General features: G+C 40.8%; 1 protein-coding gene across 2 annotated transcripts in view; it reads left to right on the forward strand.

The window, feature by feature from the left end:
- Positions 1–23,211, forward strand: part of BLNK (B cell linker) — a 71,198-nt gene extending 47,987 nt beyond the window's left edge. For both annotated transcript variants that reach the window (XM_057734265.1, XM_057734266.1), the window contains 9 exons: positions 6,874–6,946; positions 8,689–8,716; positions 9,912–9,954; positions 12,144–12,231; positions 12,660–12,691; positions 15,719–15,795; positions 16,626–16,709; positions 18,625–18,780; positions 22,466–23,211. In XM_057734265.1, coding sequence (XP_057590248.1) covers positions 6,874–6,946; positions 8,689–8,716; positions 9,912–9,954; positions 12,144–12,231; positions 12,660–12,691; positions 15,719–15,795; positions 16,626–16,709; positions 18,625–18,780; positions 22,466–22,585 — 701 coding nt within the window. In that variant the 3' untranslated portion in view covers positions 22,586–23,211. The remainder of the gene's footprint in view (positions 1–6,873; positions 6,947–8,688; positions 8,717–9,911; positions 9,955–12,143; positions 12,232–12,659; positions 12,692–15,718; positions 15,796–16,625; positions 16,710–18,624; positions 18,781–22,465) is intronic.
- Positions 23,212–23,433: the final 222 nt, after the last annotated feature.

Raw genomic sequence — 23,433 nt, forward strand, 5'->3', positions numbered from 1 at the left:
ATGGTAACAAGGCCTTCTCCTCACGTCCATCCACTGTCTGGGGGCACCTGTGTGAGGGGGACCCTGGCCCCCAAGCCCCTGCACCTCTGTCAGACAAGTCTTGGTTTCATCCTACCTCTCTGGGCCCTTTGCTGGCTTCCCCTCCTCCTCCCCTCCCCTGACTGGGGATGACTGCACTGTTCAGCCTCAGCCCTCTGCTCTTCTTTCAGAATATCGTGTGGGTTAAGAGCTCGGGTTTTGAGCTCATGTACGTCACCTCTCTGAGCATCACATTTTCTCATCTGAAATGGAGATAATAGCCCGTGCCCTGAGACAGGAGAATTCTGAAGCTATGAATGGGAAATTCTTAATGCAGTGCCTGGCATACAGTAGTATGTATGTAGGTGCTTGGTAGAGTATTATTTTTCACTTCTTTCAGGTTTATCCATTCTTCTGGCTCCACTTCCCTGGTCTAAGCTGATAACTCTCTGCCGTCCAGACTTGACCTTTCTTCCCTTCTGAACACCTGACCTTCCCGCCGCCTCAAGCGCAATGCATCCATCACCCCAGCCTTTAGGGCATCCCTAGTCTTCTTTATGCGTCAGTCTCCAGGCTCCATGTCTCAAAGGCCTGTGTTCTTTCCCACTCCTGCTATTGTTTTTTTCTGAATTTGCTCTTCTATTTTCGTTGCTACCACCTTAACCGGGCTTTCTTTACTTTATCACTTCATGCCTTCTGTCTTACAGGGTCCACGAGCCACACTCTTGCCTCTAGGCTCTCTCCTCCGTCACTGAGATGAGCATCTGACCCCCTTCCAAATGTTGTTACTTTCATCCCATGACAAGTTAGTTTTTACCATGTCATCCTTACCCAAACCATGAACACTCAGTGGTTCCTAGGTGTCTCCTGTAGGGTTTGACAACCCCCAGACGGAGGCCCACGGTGCCGGGTGGCGCCCACACCCCCGCCTATTACAGCACAGAGGGGGGCGGGAGCCCCCTCCACAGCGTCCCTCCTTCTCCTCTCTCCCACCCTGTACCCAAGACACACACACACACACACACACACACACACACACACACACACTCCCTTCTCTCCCAGACCTGAAGGCCAAACACAGAGACTGGGAGACTGACGCCTGCTTTCAGGGACATACTCCTTGAGAGAAAATGAAAGAGTATTTTAAAATCTTTATCCAGACTCATTTCCTGGGCAATGTGCCTACCCTCTTCACAAGTTCTTATTTTTCTCCCTTGGAACCCACAGGCTTTTTATGCTTGGGGAGCAGAGGTCAGAGCCACCTTATCCAGCTCATCTTAATTTCTGGGAACACATGTCAACATGCCAACCTAAAACGGCAGAGCGAGGCTGCTTTGATCCCAACTGACATGGAGACTCCTGACACATGACAACTCAGGAGAAGGGCTGTTATGACCGGAATAGAAAACCTTTCATTGAAACAGATAAATGAAGGCTTAACCCCTCCTTTAGAATAATAGTTTAATACTCTCTGGTGCTTACATCTTAAAATGCTTTTCTTGCCTTACATGGACCTTTTCTTCCTAAAACACACCTGATACTCCAATCAGCCTATTTTTCATGGGTCCTGTCTTCTGGTATTTGTTAGTGTTCTCACTTTTATGACACCAAATCCCACCCATCCTTCAAGGTCCAGCTTGAAGTCTCCCCTTCAAGGAAGCCTCCTATGGTTTCTTCAGCCCTCCAAGAGCTTTCCTTTGTCACAAGTTTCATCCCACTTGTACTCAGCCCACACCTATTCTCTGATTGCTTTGGGTCTCAGTCTAATCTCCCTAAGTATGTTGCAAGGTCCTTGAAGACTTTGCCTTAATATGGTTGGCTCAGGAGTCCTTTCCTGACCCCACAGTGGGCTAGATCCCCTTGGTATTCACGCCTGTAGTACCCTGCACTCCCCGTTTATCCCCTGATCCCTCCTGAGATCTCCGTCTTCCCCATAAGACTCTCAGCTCCACGTCTTGCTCATAGCCGGTTTCCACAGCCTAGACAGGACCTGGCTCAGAGTAGGTGCTGACACAGTGGACGGGTCAGTCGGTTGAGACAGCGATTGAGTCCCCCAACTCTAGCTGTCTTTAAGGAATCACATGGCCCCATCATGAAGGCATTAGCCCAATGGATTTATTATTCATTAGTTTATATTCATCTAGTATAGCTATATTTTATCACTAGTGACATCAGATGAAGAAACCAAACCCGAACAAGAAAAGAATTTCCTGGTCAACTTATCACTGGATATAGACAGGAAGGAGTTCAGGAGGAGGAAGGAAGTGGGCTAACTTGAGGGGGGCTGGGGAACACACCTGAAGAGTTAGAGGGAGTTTCTGAGTGTGTAAACAGTATGGTTTTCAGAGATAATTTTTATAAAAGGAATAATCAGACTACTTGCCTGTGTTGTTGAATAACTGATCATTGTCTTTAAAAGGCTTCAGAAAGTGCCCTGATAGGTATCATTGAGGTGCTAAGGTTTCAGGTGTTTCTGTCAAAGAACCACACCACGACACTTGCCTCTGGTTAATGTTGCTTTTGGGCTCTCTGATGGCTCATGAGGTGCCGGCTGAGGATTACATAGTGAGTTAGGTGCAGAAGCAGGCTCTCCCTCTCATTCGTGTTCCGTCCTGGGAAGAGTGGCAGCGCTTAGCACGGACTCCAAAGCCAGAGAGTCCAGGTCTTGGCTCTGATGCTCACTGGGTGCCAGACTTCAAGCAAGCTACGTAATGCCTCTGTTTCTTACTTTCCTCTTCTAAAAAAATGGAGAAAGTGGCACGTGTGCTTAGGGGTACTGTGAGAGTTAAATGAGTAAAAAAATATGAATCACACACATAATATGATAGCTCTTTGTGATTTAGTAATGTTACTGTTCAGAATCCCTTGCTTAACCTGCCTTGATTCATGCCCAGCCTGGCAGAGCACCCTGCACATATCTCAGGGAAGTGTTTCTTCTTGTGCATATAAAGTTCTACTCTCAATGAGGGTTTTCCAGCCTCAACACCGTTGGCATTTTGGGCTGGGTGATGCTTGCTGCAACTGTCCTGTGCATTGCAGGCCATTTAGCAGCACCCCGGCCTCTGCCCACCAGATGCCAGCAGCTGCCCCTTCCCCCGCAATGATAGGCAAAGATGTCTCCCGTCATTGTCGAATGTCCCTGGGGGAGCGGGACAAAATCACTCCCAGTTAAGAACCACTGGTCTAAACAAAGTGAAAGACTGAAGCCCATTGTGATTTATCTCTAAATGAGCATTTAGAAGAAGGCAGTGCAACCTCTGGCTGATTTGAAGCTTTTGTCAGAAGAGGGTAGACAGAGCACGCATTTCTGAGGTTCCTCTAAGTAAATAGCATTTTTAAAGTATTCTACCTCCTTATTTCCTAAAGTAGGGGAGGAGTTTTGGAATTTACAATTCCCTGCTAATACGCAAGCTGAATTTTACCTGTAGCCCAAATTATTCTGAAGTTGTTAAATTAAAGCTCTTCATGTATTTTGTAAGAGTGCCTGCAGTACTGAGTGACGCATGCTTCGGCTAGCATGCAAGCCCTTCTGGTGATAATAGCATGTTTTTAACAGCTAACAGAGAATTAAATCCCAGGGCTTACAATGCCAACACCGGGATTATTAAGAATAAGGAAACCTATCACCATGGTATGCGAAACTGAAAAGAGGATAGTGTATAAAATATATGCAGTAGAAGGAAAAACTAAGGTTTTCCAAGTTAAGAAACTTCGGTAAGCACCAGCTTGCGTGAGGCCTGTGCGGTTAAATCAAAATTCACATAATTTTTTGCTCCCTATGATTTAAACAAAGCTGATTTCTCTTTTATTAGTATGCTTTTGGACACGTCTCCCTTTATGGCATCCCCAGTTTCTCGCTTGGAGTTTTCCAACCAAGAATTCAGCTTTGCCAGGAAGTGGGGATCCTGGCAGTGAGAAGGGTACAGTGTTGTCATACCCCAGCCACGCACCAGGGTCTGACTTCAGCCAGGGCGGCAGAGAGGGTCACTGACCTATGAAGAGTCATTCTCCATCCTCCCGGGGGCATCCACAACAGCAGCCCTCTGTTTCGCTCACCTTTCCCACAAAAGGGAGAAGCAGCAAGTGATTCTGACACGCCAGCCATGCCCCAGAGTAACATTATGAGATATTGGCTGGAGAGGATACTGCCTGCTTAGGCGTTCAACTCAAATGGCCTTGGTTTCCAACCCCAGCCCTGCCCCTTAACCCCTCTGAGCCTCTGTTTGCCCCCCTTGATGTTATGTGAGGCTTAGAAGTGGTACATGTAAAGTACCTGGTACCTAGGGATGCTGCAGGGGTTGATAACAAGATGATAAAATGAAAATAGCAATAATCACATTTACTGAGATCTTTTATGAGTTATAACTTGCATATCATAAAACTCACTGCTTTTACATGTATAATTCAATGTTTTTTGTAAATCGTTACATTTGTAGAGTTTTGTAACTAGCACTACAATCCAGTTTTAGAAACTTTCCATGCCCACCCCAACTCCAAAAGAGACTTTTTGCCCATTTGTGGTCAATGATCTTCCCACCCTCACCCCTGGGTAACCCTGATCTGCTTTCTGTTGCGATAGAGTTGCCTCTTCTGAACATTCATACAGATGGAGTCATATAATATGCAGTCTTTTCCATCTTGCTTCTTTCACTTAGCATAATATTTATGACCCTCAAAACTCTCCATCCCTTTCCAGCAATATTACTTTATATTTGGCTAATTCTTTACGTGTTCAGTTACCCTATTACCTAACCACAGTAACTCTATATTAAATAAAGTAGCTAGTGGCATCCCCATCTCACAGAGGGGGAAACTGAGCCATAATGGCTTGTAAGAGGTCACATAGCCAGTTTGGTGGCAGAGAAATAACTGGAACCCTGCCTTTGTGATGCAAGACCAGAGCTTGTACTGGACTCCACCACCGCAGAGGACAGCCAGCATGCCCCTCCCTCTTCTCTGATTGCAGAAGTTACTTACAAGGAGGGAAGGGGAAAGGAAGACGTTGGCTGACTGTTGGCAGATATGAAGGAAAGGGAAGCTTAGCAGAGAAGCCAGGCCGCAGATATGACAACAATAACATTCCCAGGCCAAGGGAGCCCTTGGTAAAAAGAGAGGGGACCCCTAGGAGGAAATTCAGTCTTAGACCTTCTTTCTATTTCCTTATTTTTCAGATGAGGTTTTTTTTCACCTTCCCTGAAACCTTCTATCAACATCTATGAGTAGTCAAGTGTATTTCCACAATGTCAATCTTAAGTATTGAGAGTCGGAAGAACAATACCAACTTGATACCCTTGCTAATGAAACACAGTTGGACTCATACTACTACATATTCAGATGACATTTCAGTTTATTGTCAGAGGAAATGTTAAAAATTCCAAATGTAGTCTCTTTTTCAAAATGTTTTTAAAAATCACATCAGGCTCAGGTTGCATCTAAGTACAAGTTACTTGGGAGGGGCCGTTCCTTTACCAGATGCCATTGGTGAGTGCTTATGGAAATTAGCCGTATGTAAGGACCAGGTGTAGAAAAAGAGTAAATGGCCCCTGAGTGAGAGCCTGAGGCCTCTCTCTAGTAAAGTACATGAGGATGAACTTTATGATCTCTGCGTTTAATACTTTTTGAAGCCTTTTCCCCCTTTTCTTTGTGTTTGGAACCGGCGCTCCTGTCAGATGAAGTGGCGCGGGGTGCACGTGTCTTCTCTTGTTATAAATTCTGAGAGGGCAGGAGCCTGTGTCTATGTCTTCAGCTCTTCTACAGCCCCTAACATAGTGCCTCCAAGTGCTTTACACATACCAGGTTCTCAATAATTCTTGGTAATAGATTATTACCTCAATGTTTACTTATGTGTGCTTTATCTTGCAAACTCAAACAGTACATACTGAGGGCAAGCCCAACATGTATTTACAGAGTATCCCCTTTAAGTCCATTAGGAATTGTGGGCTTATAAACATAGTAGGCTCTTAAAACATTTATTCAGTTCAATTTAATTCAATAGAGAGCCTTTATCTCACTGAGCAGTAATGTCCAGGCAGGTGAGTGTCCACCTGAGAGGAGGCAGCCAGGAGACGCGGAGGGGAGCTGGTCCAACTCTGGCCTCTCCCCTTCCAGGCCTGCTCTCTCTCCCAGCAGTGAATCTCTGCCTGTCTCTCACCTTCTCCCTCATAACGATGGTCTGGCTTCTATCTTCAGGTAGGGGGAGGGGAAATGGGCATGCGGTGGACAAGGCCCTCTGGGTCCCTTCTGTGACTTCAGAAGATGAGATTTGGGTAATAGCTTGTCACTTCTCTCAATTTGTCTATTTGTGCCATGGGCAAAGGCCCTGAGAACTCAGAGATGAATGAATGAATGAGTGTCCTCCAGAACTGAGGTTAGGTGTGTGTACCGTGTGAGTGTGGTCAGGAATGAGCAGTGTCTATAGGCTGTGGTCAGGAGTGGTGGGTTTGTGCCTCTCTGTCTCCAGGCACTGCTGACGTGCACACTTGTGCAGTGCATGCAGATGAGAGTGTGAGCGCGTGGCTGCCTCCAGAGGAATCCTTGTGAGCACTCGCTGAGCCCACAGCATCAGGGGCTCAGAACTTGTCCCGTGGGGGAACGAGAAAGTCGTTTAGCAATGTTTAGATGGAATTCCTAATTAACATCCTAGTTCTGAGGTTATATATTGGCATTTTTTAACATGTTTCATCACCTTTGCCTATTGATTTTCCCCCAAAATGTCAATGTAACTTCTTATATATGCTTAGCTGAAAGTAAGAAAAAATGTGCATGTACTTCTGAGCCTGCCAGCAAGGCCAGCTCACTGTGACCGTCAGCCCTTGGTTCAGGACCAGAGACTGACCTGGGTATATGTCTGCACAGGTCGAAAGAGCGGGGCCTGGGACTCTAAGTCAACCTCTTCACCTGCTGCGCCGTCCCCACTGCCCAGGGCGGGGTAAGTTCCTGTTGCAGAGAAGCAACTATGTGATTTGAGTGGTGGTCTCCAACACTGCAGTGAGCGGGGCCGCCTGGAATCCACAAAGCAGTCCTGCTTGAGAATCTAGGGGCCAGAGGGGAGTGTTTTCTGCTCTTTTCATCCAGAAAATCACACCTGCCCAAGCTCAGCTGCAGGTGCACCTGACATTACAATAGGTGTGTTCCTGAAGAGTGTGGGAATGCAACCCTATTGCCCTGCTCTTCTCCACACCCATGGTATGCTTCAGGTTGGACTAGGGGTGTCCCTGCTAACACCGAAAACGAGTAGTCTTTCCTCCCATAAACTTCTAGTTAAATCTTGAGCTCACTGACTTGTGTTCCACAAGACAGAAGCTCCAGCACCTGAATAACTTTAAGACCCATCAGCAGGTATAATCCCTACTTTCTACTCCTCAGCTTCTCTTCCAAGTAGTTAGTGATCTGTAAACAAATGTGTACACGGAGTAGCATGCACTGGGTGTTCAATTAAAGCAACACTGCCAAGGTTCCTTTCAAAAGGGAGAGGAGAGAGTCATTCTTTCATATTGAACTAAGAAGAGCTTTGTAAACTATTGGGTGAGTATTGTAACGTGTTAATATTACAAACAGTGGCCCCAAATAATTTCATATTGGCCCAATAGGTTATTTTAAAAGCACGCTTAAATCTGTTCAAAGCAAGCCTGCATGGTTATAATCTTAATTCTTCCTCTGAGTAAAGTAAAGAAAGTCTCAATTTCAGGGGTTTATTAAACAAAACTCTGCACACTTCTCTCTTGGCTTAGCTTTATCACTTCAGGCAAGTTACTTTGTCTCCTAATCTCTCAAATGTAATAAAAACATCCATTTAAAAAGGACACTGTGAGGTTTAAAAAATATGCGAAGAGCCTAACCCAGTGCCAGGCGTCTTAGAGACACTTGGGAATTGTTAGTATTCTTCCCCCAACCTTCCAGCTCTCAGCCAAAACAATGTGAGAGACAGAGAGAAAGTCAGTATTTAAAATAAACACAGAAGAGAATTATAAAGCCTTAGCAATATTAGAATCCAGTTTCTACTGAACTAAGACAAGCCAGTACGTGAGCTCAGGCAAGCACCTTCAGGACCAGAGATCACAGTGGTTTTCGAACTTGTGTTGGTCTTGGGTTTACCTGTTTGGACTGAAATTCCAGGCAGACGTCTAGTAGAGAAGAGTGACCTGAAGCAGGGGGGACACTGGCATGGAGAAGTGCTGACTGCAAATGCATCTGCTTGGCCAGCCTCATGTCTCTCCCCTCCTTCCCCAGATAGTGGCCCTGCGGTGCTGTAGGCAGGGGGGAAGGGAGGGCTCTGCATACACACTTTGAAAACACTGATTCTGGTCCTCATTTTACAGATGAGGAAACTAAAGCTCAGACTGGCCCTCACAGCCGAGAGAAGGAGGCCTGAGGTCACAGAGTAATTAGTAGCAGAACTGGAACAAGAGCTCAGTTATCCCGACTCCCTGGCAACTGCGCTCCTGTTTATCCCCACTACCTCTTTGCCATCTGTCAGCAGACCCGATCTGAGGCTGGGAGGATCACGGCTAAATCCTACTTCCATCCCTCTCTGCCTTTCAAGGATAGTCTTCCTACACACGTGCATCACTTTCATTATTCTAGTTTAAATTTGAGGGTAAAACAATAAGTCGTCAGCTCCTCTTTATCTTTGTTGTGTTTTAACAAAGTCAATCTCTTTTTATCCCCTAGGAAAAAAACAGCTATGCCACTGAAGACAGTGAGTTAATTCCGCTTTTAAATGTGCCTCATGTTTCCCGCAATGTTTATTCTTATCCACTTATTTAAAGTTGACAATGCTTCACGCTAAGGTGAACACAGGAATCTTCTTGCTGCCTGGACAGCCCACGAGAAACTTAGAATCCACACTTGGGTGGGGAAGGTGCTGCATGGGAGGGTCTCATTCTCCCTGAACCCCATGGCTTCGCTGAATGTGAACGGCCGATCAGTGGCCAGGTTCCCTGCCTCCCAAGACCTCTGCCTTCCCCATGGGAGGCCCTGTGTCTGCTTCCCATCTCCTGGCCTGGGAACTGATGACTAACAACTGTATATCAGGCACAAAGGCCTGACTACACTCAACTTCCTGCCAGAATGTGGGGAACCTGGGCCAGCCCATTATTCGAGGAAGCCCACCTTGACCTGGTATCTGTACTGTAGCCTGACATTTATAATCACTTACAAACAGCAGACGGTGGGGCCCTGAGACCAATGCCAGATGCCAGATTTCCACCCCACAAGTGCTACTGCCCAGCAGCTGCTGGGGGTCATGGTATCCACCAACCCTGTTGACAGAGTAGGGAAATCCCCACAGCAAGATGACACTGCTCCTTCCCCAACACACTTCCAGTCCATTGTCACTTAATGCAAAGGCTGGGCTGGGGACTGTGTGCTTTTTTTTTTTTTTTTTAATATAAATTTATTTATTTATTTATTGGCTGCATTGGATCTTTGTTGCTGCATGTGGGCTTTTCTCTAGTTACCACGAGCAGGCCTACTCTTTGTTGCGGTGTGCCAGCTTCTCGTTGTGGTGGCTTCTCTTGTTGTGGAGCACAGGCTCTAGGCACGTGAGCTTCAATAGTTGCGGTACGTGGGCTCAGTAGTTGTGGCTTGTGGGCTCTAGAGCGTAGGCTCAGTAGTTGTGTCGCATGGGCTTAGTTGCGGCCACCGCATGTGGGATCTTCCCCGGCCAGGGACTGAACCCGTGTTCCCTGCACTGGCCGGTGGATTCTTAACCACTGTGCCACCAGGGAAGCTCATGGGTCTGTGTGCTTTTAATTGCTGCTTTTGTGATTGAAAGAAAAGTTATGCAGCAAAGAAATGTTCTCTCCCACTGTTTATTTTAATAATATTGCTTTGACTTTTATTTCCACATACCACAGTATTGAAGATTCTTGCCTTTTTTTTTTTTTTAATAGACTCCAGTTGCCTCTCAACAAAATGCCTCAAGTGTTTGTGAAGGTAAATCTATAGGACTTTGACAGATGAGCATGTCCTCTAAAAGTTATTTTGATTAAGGATTTGTATACAAATGTATTTCTAAATTTTGCATTATTTCTAAGGCAATTGTAAACATAAAACTCAATTTTCTAATCTGAACAGATTTTATTTTGGTATGAGTAGTGAGTAGCAAAGCTGATCAGGACCTGAGCTTGCCAGGCTGCATCTTTGGGGTAGGCCACAGTCTACATGGCCAAAACCTGCCTGTTTGTAGACAGACATGACTTGCCAGAAACAGTGCCATAGCCTTACATAGAGCCATTCATATATCTTAGAACTAATGGCTAAGTTAAGGTAATTAAATTTTTAAAACTCTTTTGCTAGGTTTCAAAATAATGTTTCCTGAGTTCAAACACCTATCTTCTTAGTACATCTTCAAATGCTTCCCTTCCTTTGTTTTATCATAGCCTAAAAACCTTACATATACTTTTTATTAGAACTTTCCCATTTAAAAAAAGATTTGTATTTGAAAAATACTGGGGAAAAAACAGACGAATCATCCATAATCTCTACACTTAAAACACTATATAGAAATTAAAGTCCTGCACCCATCTAATTCCACACTTAAAGCTACCCAACGTTAAAATCTCACCACTTCCTGAGTTAACACGGGCACACCTGGTCTCTGACGCTGGACAGTAGACATTTTCTGAATGTGCATTATAACTCACCTGTCTGCTTTGATTGCCCCATTGGGTTTTTTACATTGTTTCCCATGTCTTTTCCCCCTAGCCATTTCTGAGGTACTGCTCCCTTCCTGCTGCCTTGCTGTCTTCTGCTTTTCCTTTGATGCTTTTGCCTGGTTGTCCTTCCATTCCTTAGTCTTCTGTGCCTGTCGCAGGGAGCCTGGAGTGAGAGTGGAGCCTTAGGGTGAGCCTCTGCAGGAAGTAAGTACAACCCTGTGCGAACTTCATGGCTTCAGAAGCTTCTGAAAGCCAGCAGAGAGGGGGCTCATGGCACATCCCATGCGGCTCAGGTGTCCCAAAGGGCTCCCAGTGCAGGCGTGTGGTCTCTTATTTAAAGAGCGGAGGCAATGGCCATCCAAACCCAAAGTGGGTGAGCAGCCTCTTCTGGTCTAGGAAGGAAGCCTCCTGGAGGAGGCGCAAAAGCAGGTGTGGTCAAAGCTCATCAGGCCATGGGGACCTAGCGTGTTCATTGTTTCTCCTGAAATTACCACATTGTAAAGTCATAAACAAGACATCTCAGGTGGCAACTCGAAGTAACTTGCCACAAACTTGAAACACAATCTTCAGAGATTCAAAGCTTCTGAATTCCTCTGCACTTCGAGAAACCCTGAAGTCTATGATCACTTATTTGAATCTTTGAGTTCTTACTACTTTTACTTCTTTTGGGTTCTTATAACGGGAGATCAATAGTTCTCAACCTTTCTCCCATGCAGGAGACACAACTTTGGACACACCCAGATATTAATACAACCTAGACCAAATTTGAGGGAGAATAAAGCATTATAATAATTTATAATCACTTAGTGGTTCAGCAATAAAGTTCACTATGTGCTTCAACATAAACTTCTTACATTTCAGGTTATGCCCATTTCCCTGTGAACTAATTATAACTCCACCCTTTCCTCTCTCACTCAGGAAAACATAGTGAAATGCAAGTGAGATTTAACATAATTATAGGGATAACCTTGAATATGATCAATTAATTTTTCAAAAAGTGTAGATCATTGGCAAACTCTGATATTTTACCTCTTCTCAGTAAGAAACTACTTATACCACATCTTATGATTAATGAATACACACCAGGGTGTTGTAACACCTGTGTGGAGGCACACAGAAAGCAGGGGTGGCTAAAGCTTGCTCATCTGCTGGCCCTCACCTGTAATCACACATTTAAAGGTCTAGATCCCACAGGTTCAGTCCCTGTGTATTTGTACATTGCCAGGGGGTGAATGCAGAGGTAGTAGGGTATGCTTGTAACACTGCTGGGTAGGAGTCCTTGTCTTAATAGCACAGACACACCACCAGACTGACAGGTACACAAAGGGATGTACATTTTCCTGGTGAAAGACATGCTCATGGGAAGACATCTGACCAAATCTGGTTCTTCTTGGTTGATATTGCTGGGTTTGGGCATGGGGACAGACATTTCACTCTAATTCTAATACGATCATTTTCTTAATGCAGAAAAACCTATACCTGCTGAACGCCACCGAGGGTCTAGTCACAGACAAGAAAATATGCAGTCACCAGTGTTTCCTCCTCCTGCCCAGAAGTAAGAATGCTTTCTTTTAAAAATGTTTCCTTAACACATGCGTGGTTATACTGCACAGAAGCACTGGCTTATAGTGATCAGTAAAGATATAACACTTCATTGCTTTGCAGTTAAAGTTAAAAAGGTGTTAAGTAGGTAACAACTTTAAAAGAACTGCTTAGAATCACAGAGACGTAACTAACATTTGGGTTAATTATTGGACTTAACTAAAATCTAACACTAGCCAAGTCTCCTTCTTTTAAAAAACTAAAGGGAATCATTTTACTTATCTTGAAGGTGTTGGTGCCTCTCCTATCTTTAGATATGTTTTATTGGCCATTCCTGTTGATCCTTTGTGGTACACCTGTTCAGAGTATCTTCAGTGCAAACAAAAAGTCAAATTCATCTTGTGCTTTGCTCTTTAATTAATCTGAAATTCTTCCTTTCAGACCAACTCACCAAAAACCCATACCTCTGCCAAGTAAGTATAATGAAGGCATGAAGAGCAATATCAGGTACTGAGTAAGGCTGGCTCTTCACGTCTGAGCCACCTGGGGGCCCAATGCAACACTGCCTCTTCCAGCTGGAATATCTTAGTATCCTCTCTAGCTTGTTTCCTCATCTGTAAAATGGGGCCAAGAATATTTATTTCATAGAGCTCTTCTGAAAAGTAAATAGATTTGAGATCATTTTTACTTTTTTCTTATTTAGTGTTGATTGAATATTTTACTGGTCATACTGGTAATCTTTTGTTTATTTAATTTTTTTCACAAAAACATTACAACTGTTTTCAAAATAAGATGATTAAGTAAAACAACATATTGTGCTTGGTACATGGGGGGTCTTCAAAAAATGATAGCTATTTAAATTAAATCTAAAATACATTTTAATGATCATAAAATATATCTACAAAAGGTGCCCTGAAATGAAGATCTGGCTAATTTTCCCAAGGCAAATAATACAATGCCCTAAAAATATATGAAGTCAGGCTCACAGAACACAACTACCCAAACCTTGATTTCTACTATTCAATGTAGTAGATTTCTTCTACTCAATGTAGAAAAAAATTGAAAACACAAAACAAAACCCTACCTTACGTGGATAATTTGGAAAATATTCCAAAATAATCAAGATTTGATGAATTTAAATAAAGAGAATAATTATATGCAAAAATTATGTGTGTTAATATAAACATAAATCTGTTTCTTAGGTTTTGACTGGATTTTTGATTCATCTTAAATAAATGAAACTCAAAATATAACTTCCCTAAAATTCTGAACACAAAATGAAATGGTGTAGTTATAGAAATATTTTTTTTTACTATATAAAGCTTTATTACCCCCTTTTTTGTTTTTCAAGCCAAGTCATTCTTTCAATTGACAAATACTTATCGACCATATGCCATGTGCCAGGCACTATTCTAGACACAGAGGATATAGCAGTGAATAAAGCAGTCTCTTCCCTTACAGAGCTTCTATTCTACTGGAGGAGATAGGAAAAATAAACCAGTAGATAAGTCATACAATATCAGGCAAATGCTAAAGTGCTATAAAGAAAAATAAAGAAAGGTGGCAGGGGATGGACGCCGAGAGGAATGGAGGCAGGGAGGGCTGCTGTGGCCAGGGAAGACCTCATCTGTAAAATGGGGTCTGATAGCTCCTCCCGTAAAGGGCAGATATGAGGACAAAATGAGCTAAGATGCAGAAAACAGAACAGGGCTGGCACATATTCAGGGAGCAGAAAATGTCAGCCTTGAACTCACCCAACTGCCCAGACTGAGGAAAGCACCAGCCACCTTGCACTATGTGCCTTGGGAGAGCGTGCCCACAGCTGCTCCCACCTGGGAATACCATCCCCACCTGTTAGAATGCACCCTTGCTTCAATACCCAGCTTTGCTGGGCCTGCCAAGCCTTCACTTCTCCCTCCTGTTAACAGTGGTTGCTGTCACCTTTGAATGTCCAGGGCACTTTCATCTGAAGCAGTTGGTGCATCTAAGCCTGTTTGTCCTGCAGACTTCCCCTCCTAAGAAAGAACAACTCTGGTTGCTCTGGTCAAAAACCTTAGAGTCACCCATGATTCCTCACTTGCTTTCTTCACACACCTTTCAGCTGTTCCTTCAAAATACATTTGGAATCCAATCACTCTGGCTACTTCCACTGACGCCATCTGTTTCAAGCCACCAACATCTCCTACCTGGGTTTGCAACACTCAACTGACCTCCTCTCTCTGCTCTTGCCCTCTTCTAACTATTTCCAGCCCTGAAGCCACATTACCACTCTGTTTAAAACCCTCCAAAAGCTCCCCATATCATGCTCGTTAAAGCTTAAGTCATGCTAAGTGTCCACCAGGTCCCACAAACCTGGTCCCTTCACCACCTCCTGTCTGACTTCATCCCTTATTCTTCACCCTTTTTCTCACTGCACTCCAGGCACAGTGGCCCCCTCTCTATTCTTCAAATATGCCCTATACCTAGAACATTCTTTCCTGAAATATCCACATGCTTCCTCCCTCTCTACCTGCAGATCTTACCCAAGTGTCACCTCAGGGAGGCTCTCCCTGACCAGCCTATTTAAACATACTACTTGTCCAAAGCTATCTTCCACCTGCTCCCCTGTCTGTTTTTCTTCATAGCATTTATGACTCTGTAATACTGTATATATATTTACTTATGTCTTTATTGCCTATCTCACTCCATTAAAATTTAAGCTCCAGGAGGGAGGGGCATTTTGCTGTTTCGTTGACTGCTATATATTTCCCAAAGCCTTGATCCATGGCAGGTACGCAATAATGAATAAATGAATGAATGAATGAATGAACAAACACAGCTAAGTATTTTCTTCATTTCATGTGTCTCCATGTCTCTACATTTAGACAGTAAGCTCCTTGAGGGAGTTTATGCCTTAAGGCAGAAATTCTCAGTCATCTTGACCTCAGGACCATTCTAACACTCTTAAAATCACTGCAGACCCAAAGTACTATGGTTTATGTGTTTCTTTCTAATGATATTTAATGTATTAATTAAAGCAGAGCTTTAAAACATTTATTAATCCATTTTCAAAATATTAAACTCATTACATGCTAACATAAATAACATATCTTTATGAAAAAAATTATATTTTCCAAACAAAAAAAATTCAGTGGGAAGAGTGGCATTGTTTTACATTTTTAAAATCTCTTTAATGCCTGAAATAACAGAGACAGCTGAATTCTCATATCTGTGTCTAAATTCAATCTGTTACAACATGTTTTACTGGTTGAAGTATACAAGGAAAACTGGGCTTCACAGAGACACGTACTTGGAAAAGACCTTGCAAACCCCCTGAAAGAATCTTGGGGATTCCTAGGGTCCTCGGACCACATTTTGAGAAGCACTACTCTTAAGGATTTTTTGGTGTGTGTGATTTTCGGTGTGTGTGTTCCTTGCAGCACCCAGCACAGTGTTGAGGTATAGACATAGTAACTGCTCAAGGTATAATGGGATCCATTGATTTTTCAAATCCCTTTCAGGATTTCCAGAAGGGGGAAGCCCAATCGTGGATGGCCCACTACCCAGCTTTTCATCTAATTCCAATTTGTCAGAACAGGTATGAAATGAACTCGCTATCAGTAAACTGCAGGAAAGGGCATGACTTTTTATAAGAGAGATTTTGGAGTGAAGCTTGAGAACAGATTCTATTTTAAGTCAGCTTGTGAGTTGTCATTTGCTAATGGGTACAGAATACACTTTTATCCCCAGTTGTTAAGACTTTGCTCCATTTATTCTCATTTGTGTTCTGGATGCCATAAATAACAATTGGTGTTTCTTCAAAACTAGCAAAGAAGTGTGTTGTTTTTATTGTTCTTCCTCTCACATAGATTCTATTTAAACTGTGTAATTTTCTCAGAATAGATCTGTGGAGGCATATGATATTAAAACACATAAAATAGCATAGTTTAAAAAAAGACAGAGAAAGGACTCTGTGTGTCCTTGGGCAAGTCTCTAAGCTTTCTCAAATGTAAAATAGGGATGATAGCACATATTCATCTTGCCTTCAAAGCAGTTACAAGAATCAAATAAGATAATATTTGTAAAAACACTTAGGAAGTAATAAAACCCTCCACAAAGCAACAAGATCATAATAGAAAGGAAGATGACAACTTCTTTAGGAGAAAGGAATATATGGTTCAGGAATCTAGCAGGATTTAGTTCTTACGTCCAAGTACTAAGTCTAGCCCCTATGACCAAATGGGGGAAAAGTCAATTATGTAATCCTTGTGGTTGATCAAAAGAAGCATAAAACTCATTTTCAGATTACTGGCCCAAGTGTAGTTAGGTCTTCCTGGTAATGCAAAATGGGACTTTGTTTCTAGTGCACAGAAGGTACAGTGTCATTGAAGGGCCATCTCATGCTTAACAATGCCCTGTCATTCACAGGAAGCTGACGTTTACTGTAAGCCGTGGTACGCTGGTGCCTGCGATCGAAAGTCAGCTGAAGAGGCATTATACAGATCAAACAAGGTCTGACCATTTTAAAATCTCATGTTCTGCCCTCCACCTATATTGGCACAGTTGTCATCCTGATGACAGGCCAAGTAAATAATTGCAACAATTATGGAAATTACGGATGCCGGGATCTTTTTTCCTTACTTCTGAAGAGGAACTGCCACCCCCTCCTCTCCGTGAAGCACCTCCCTCTCTCTCTCTTTGTTCTTCTACCTTATTGCTGCTGGTCCTTTCACCTATACAGGGATCCACAGGCTCCACTGCTCTCCAAATAGTGGAAGAGAAGAAGGCTCTGGGGGAGATCTCTGTAAGGCGCGGTGCTACATGAGATCCAGCCGGGAGTGAGACCTAACAGGCTATTTTGGATCAATGCTTGGGATAAAAGATTGGGATCTAGATGGCAAAAAGTACTGGAAGTAAATTTTTGGAGAGTCCAAGCCCAGTCATATAGGAACACTAGGAATAGTTTGGACAATCCAAGGTTATTCTTTTTCTCCCTTTTCTCCTCCCATTTTTTTCACTTGCACCTTGCCTTGTCAGAATATACTGGTTTTTGCCACCCTTGTTTAGTTCTAGCTCTACAGTGAAATATATTAAATGCTTTCCATCAGTGCTGTTGCTGTCTTCCTCAGTTACCTCTTTTTGTTTGGTGAAGCTCACCTATAGTAGATGCTCAGGGAGGACTGTGTTTACATTATTCCCTGAGTTCTTGCACATGCAAAATTGTTTTTCATAACCTGATACCTGGAGGAAGTTTTGGCTGGATATAAAATCCTTGGCTTGAGTTTTTAAAAGTGTTGCTCCACTGGATTGCCTTGATGCTTTCGAGAACTCTAATGCTAACGTTATTTTCTTGCCCTTATATGTAATTTGATATTTTAATCTGATGGCTCTGCAGATTTTTTTCTTTTTAAAGTCTAATAGTTTTACCAGATTATGTCACTGAGTTGATTTCCAGGTCAATGTTTTCAGGTAGATGGAAACACTTTCAATATGTAGATTTAAGGTTTCTCTTATTTCCAAAACATTTTCTTAAATTATAGTCTTAAAGGGTGGTTCTGTTTCATTATTTTGTTGGGTTTTTTTTTTCAGGGACTCATATTACATGTATTTTAGATCTTTATTTTGGTCTTTCTTTCAATCCAACCACTCTGACCTTATCGTACTTTTTAAAACATCTCTCTCTCTCTCTCTGTCTCTTTTTTTTTCCTTCTTGGGTGTTTACATGTCTTCCTTCAGTCATGTATTAAGTCTTCATTTAAGGCTACTGTTCCTTGGCCATCTGGTAATTTCTTCTTCATTTCTGAGATTGGTTTGTCTTTCTCTTCAACTTCTTTCCCAAGTTTGATCAACTCATTGCATTTCTTCCTCCTGTTCTTTGTCCATCTTTTGTTCATAATTTTTGAATTTATGATTCCAGAATATTTTACAAGATATTTAATTAAATTTGGGACGTGGTATTACAATTATTTTTTCTGCTTCAACATAAATTTTTGGAGCTGAAATGAATTTTTATCAGCTGAAATGTTTTGGTTCCTAATGTCTGCTTTCTTCTTATACTACCTTTGAATGGAATTTGCTTGATATTTTTTTTATTCATAGGCAACTTGTGAACATGTTTCCTAGTTCAAGAGTGTCCTTTAGGTTTGATCTTAATGTGTCCCTTCACATACTTCCAAAGCCTATAAACATAAGATCTTACTTAGTGCTAAAAAAGTTAGCATTGACCTCTTTCAGAATTTTCTATAAGTATATATTTTACTGAAGTATTCTCTTGGAAAATAATAAAACAAGCCCTAATCAGTAATAAAAATCACATACCTAAATAATTACCTTTTGAACATAATACAGGTATTTTTCATAAACTGATTTTTAACCTATGGAAATACAAGTAACACTAATCATAATTATTCTTTCTTTTAATAAACAGGATGGATCATTTCTTATTCGGAAAAGCTCTGGCCATGATTCCAAACAGCCATATACACTAGTTGTATTTTTTAATAAGCGAGTATATAATATCCCCGTGCGATTTATTGAAGCAACGAAACAGTATGCTCTGGGCAGAAAAAAAACTGGTGAAGAGGTCAGTAATTTCTCTTCTAATCCAACTCTATAACTGTGTTTTGAGCACAATGCCATCATACTGTATTAGGTGCTAGAGATGAGGAGAAAGGATACAAGAGTACCTGGTCTAAGGCTTGCACACTGGTCATAGAGTACAAGATAAAATACTATGTTCCGGCAGTATATCCTATGAGAGAACAGAAAGGAGGAAAGACTGGTATGACGTAAAAGCTATGGGTTTTATCCTGTTACTTACTGAGGTCAGTCTGACTCAGCATTTTGTTTGTTTTATTTTTTAAGTGCACATATAAGTGAAATCATATGGTATTTTTCTTTCTCTATTTGACTTACTTCGCTTGGTGTAATACCCTCCAGGTCGGCCCATGTTGTCACAAATGGCAAGATTTTGTTCTCCTTTATGGTTGAGTAATATTCCATTGTGTGTGTATATATATATATATATATATATCTCACATCTTCTTTATCTGATCATCTGTTGATGGACACTTAGTTTGCTTCCATATCTTGGCTATAAATAATGCTTGTACAACATCAGGGTGCATGTATCTTTTTGAATTAGTTTTCATTTTCTTTGGATATATACCCAGGAGAGGAATTTTTGGATCATACGGTAGTTCTGTTTTTAATTTTTTGAGGAATCTCCATACTGTTTTCCATAGTTGATGTACCAACATACATTCCCACCAACAGTGCAGGAGGGTTCCATTTTCTTCACATCCTCACCAACACGTTGTTCCTGGTCTTTCTGATAATAGCCCTTCTGACAGGTGTGACGTGATCTCATTGTGGTTCTGATTTGCATTTTCCTGATGATAGTGATGTTGAACATCATTTCCTGTGTCTGTTGGCCAATTGTCCGTCTTCTTTAGAAAAATGTCTACTCAGGTCCCCTGCCCATTTTTTAATTAGATTGCTTGTTTGTTTATTTGAATCTTAGTTACATGAGTTCTTTATATATTTTACATATTATCCTCTTATCAGACATATTATTTGAAAATATCTTCTCCCATTCAGTAGGTTGCCTTTTTCTTTTGTTGATGGTTTCCTTTGTTGTGCAACAGCTTTTTAGTTTGCTGTTGTCTCATTTATTTATTTTTGCTTTTGTCACCCCTGCTTGAGGAGACATATCCAAAAAAACATTGCTAACACCAATGTCAAAGAGCATACTGCCTATGTTTTCTTCTAAGAATTTTTATAGTTTGGAGTTTTATTTTCCTTTTAATAAGGTCTCAGATACTTAGAAAATGCAAAACTCTTTAATCTGAAAACACAAAACACTGATCAAGACCAAACTTAGGTTTTAAAATATAGGTTGCATTATCATTTGACACCAGTTAAACTTTAACAGAACTGTCTGCTTCTCCTTACTCACAAAAATCTTCACTCTCACTGAAACGTTTATATGACAAATCTTTTAAACTATATGCTCCTCAGTAGTAATCCATGGTAGGATATGGTGGTGATCATAGTAGGACAGAGTGACTTTGGATGGATGGTTTTATTCTAAAGCCTACCCAGGGGTCCAGTACTTCCATAAGAAGCTTCAGGGTGGGTAAGGGAGCTGTCCTTTTTAGTGGTCCTGAAATTCTCTCAGATAAATTTTGAGCTCTCAGAGAGGCTCTGGACTTCCTTGTCCTGCTAGGAAACTCTGGTAAACAGTGGTTCTTCTTGGCTTACAGAATCTTCATCCCTACCTCAGAATGAACAGATCAGAGCTTCACCCTACTTCCCCATTATCCAGCCTGTGGATACCAAAATAAATACATATTATTATAATAGCATCTGGAAGTATTGACAGAGTCCTTTAAAACACTTACTTAAATTATCTATAATAATAAGATTATTTCTCCCAAATACTGAACGTCTGAACTGAAAAATGAAAACTCTGGTTACATGATGTCAACCATGTGGAGATCTTGAAAAGTCTGTTTGTATTTGTGTTTGGGTGTTCATGGGTAGAAAAAGTAACTAATTGATTAACTTTTTAACTTTGATTAACTTTTCTTGCAACTGTTTTGGCATTACATGAATACATACTGAGTATTTTAGCACTTTAATGTCTGTTTGCTTTATCTTATTGACCATGTGATTTTGAGTTTATAAAACAAGTTGTTTTTCTGTCCATGTATGAATATCTCAAATACACTGAATTAGTGTAGATGGGGGAAAAAAGTGTTAAGGGGAAACTGCAACTAAGTTATGCTCAATTCTTCATTCAATTAAATCACAAATATGCCTCAAATCCAGTCACTACTTCAAACATTTTAACTCAGCTCAACCCCCTACTTCAAATCTTTCAATCCCCAAACTCTGCAACAAAGCAATCCTCAAAAATATTCAGAAGAGTATAAGGACAGAATGAGATGCTTATTTGTGTAAGTATAGCAACTGTCTCCTATATTTCTTGGGTTCAGAACACACTTTTTCACTTGGAATTCACTTCAAAGAAGTTGTACTATTTCATTTGCTGGTTTGCTAGTCCATAAATTTAACTTCCGACTGCATTCAGTTTAACAATATGCTGTGCCAAACAGAATGAATGTCTTTATGAATATCATAAAACAATTCATTGGCAAGTACAAGAGGGCTGAATGATTGAAGAGAAAGTAAGAAATAAAGACTAAAGTTACTCTTAAGCCTCTGTCTCTCCTCCCTGACCTAATATTCAGAAGCTAATTATCTAAAAAACAACTGGTGTTTCACTTCAAAAACTGACTAGTATTCTGAATACTTTCCTTATTCAATATATAATATTTGGAAGCTATCCAAATAATTAATAAAGGCTTTTAAACATTTTTTATTCCAGATGTCTATCTTTATATGAAAAACTAAAAGAAAATAAGGTCAATTGGTGATAATTGCTAAATTATATGACAGTGTTGCAAAACAATTACCACTTAAAAAAAATTACTCTAAATGCATTTATTTGATGATAGTGAGCTTGTAGCACTTTTGTATAATCAATGCATTTCATTTCATGGTCTACGTTACACTTATTTTATCTTTCATTTAAAACATTGTTCGCTTTTCAGAAAAAGATTGTGATAGCCTTAACTTAAAACCAATAGAAAATAGGAATTAATATGTGAAAAAATAAATATGTATAGTAAGAGCTTAGTGTGAAATTTCATTGTTAATTAGGCACTAATTTAACTCTAAACTTACTGGGAGCTAAAGCAAAAATGGATATATGAGGGTTTATAAAGTTTTCCTTATTTATTCAAAAAAAGACCATAAAAACAAACATGAATTAATCTCTTGACACTAACTCTCTTGACACTAAATTCCAGGGTTAATTTACTACATCAGTCCTTGTATCTAAGACATGCAACATAACAGATAATCTGTTTTATAAAAAATGTAGAGAAATTCAACGTATGACATTTTTACACTTGACAGTAAATAAAAAACAAAATATTAAAATATTACATCATAACTCAATGAAGTAATTTCTCTTAGTTATACTAATTGAGTATGCCAGCTGTGTTTTCAGTCTTACTGAATGGCCAGGGTGTGCCACCTCAAAGGCTACAGCATTTGTTAAATTAGACTTTTTTGGATAGAATGTCAGCTGGGACCTAGTAACTTTGACAAACTTGAAAGAGTAGGAGAAGATGGGAGGAGTGGAGCTCAAGGTTAATATAAATGCCAACTTATAATTCATCTATGTTTTCTTGTTCTAGTACTTTGGAAGCGTTGCTGAAATCATCAAGAATCATCAACACAGTCCCCTGGTTCTTATTGACAGTCAGAACAACACAAAAGATTCCACAAGACTGAAATATGCAGTTAAAGTTTCATAAATTAAAAAAAATTTTTAAAGGAAATCAACATCATTGCTTCAGACATTTTCCCTTCTACTTTTGAGGAAACAGTCCAAAAATTTCATATTTTGGATTATGAATCATCAAGTAATAAAATAGAAGATGAGGAAGCTGTTGCGGTAGTCATCGATTTCCTTATAAGAAGTTCACATGGACTTGTTCTATTGCCTGACTTGAGGAACTGTTAATATCTGGTGAGGCTGAGAATATGCTACAGTATTCTCCAAATAAATGTCTTTATTTTTAAAAGAAACGGGTGTATTTTCAGTCATATAAGAAAATAACACTCTACTTCCAAAATAAGAAAATGATACTCTTGGATAAAACAAAGCTGCTGAAAATTTAGGCCACCACAATGGTCCTGGTGCACTAATGTAACTAGGATGTCTACTGTCAATGCTTGACAATTGTCTTGGTTAAAATTGTTATGTGTAGAAAATAAAATATAGATAATGTATGATATTTATAAGTACAGATAAGGGGGATGTAATGGTTCCTTTTTGTGAGCTCCCAACCATGGGAGATGTATACACATATGAACTTTCTAGAAGTTTTTATCCATGATTATGTTGTTAGCTTTGCTTATTAAATATAATTATACCCTCTTTGATCTGCATGTCTATTAAATGGACCCTAAACTTGATATGAGGTTCAGAGCGGGATGAGAGCAAAACTAGATTAAAAGCCTAGGGAAACAGCCCACAGAACAGGCACAGAGAAGCGGACTTTGATGAATGCTCAGGAATAAAAGAGATACCATTGTGAGCAATCATATCCAAGGTCTTAGGCCATCCCAGAAATGTATTATACTTTGTCATATCAAAGCT

The sequence above is a fragment of the Hippopotamus amphibius genome, chromosome 5 (genome assembly GCF_030028045.1).
Source record: "Hippopotamus amphibius kiboko isolate mHipAmp2 chromosome 5, mHipAmp2.hap2, whole genome shotgun sequence".
In the NCBI taxonomy this organism is placed as follows: domain Eukaryota; kingdom Metazoa; phylum Chordata; class Mammalia; order Artiodactyla; family Hippopotamidae; genus Hippopotamus; species Hippopotamus amphibius.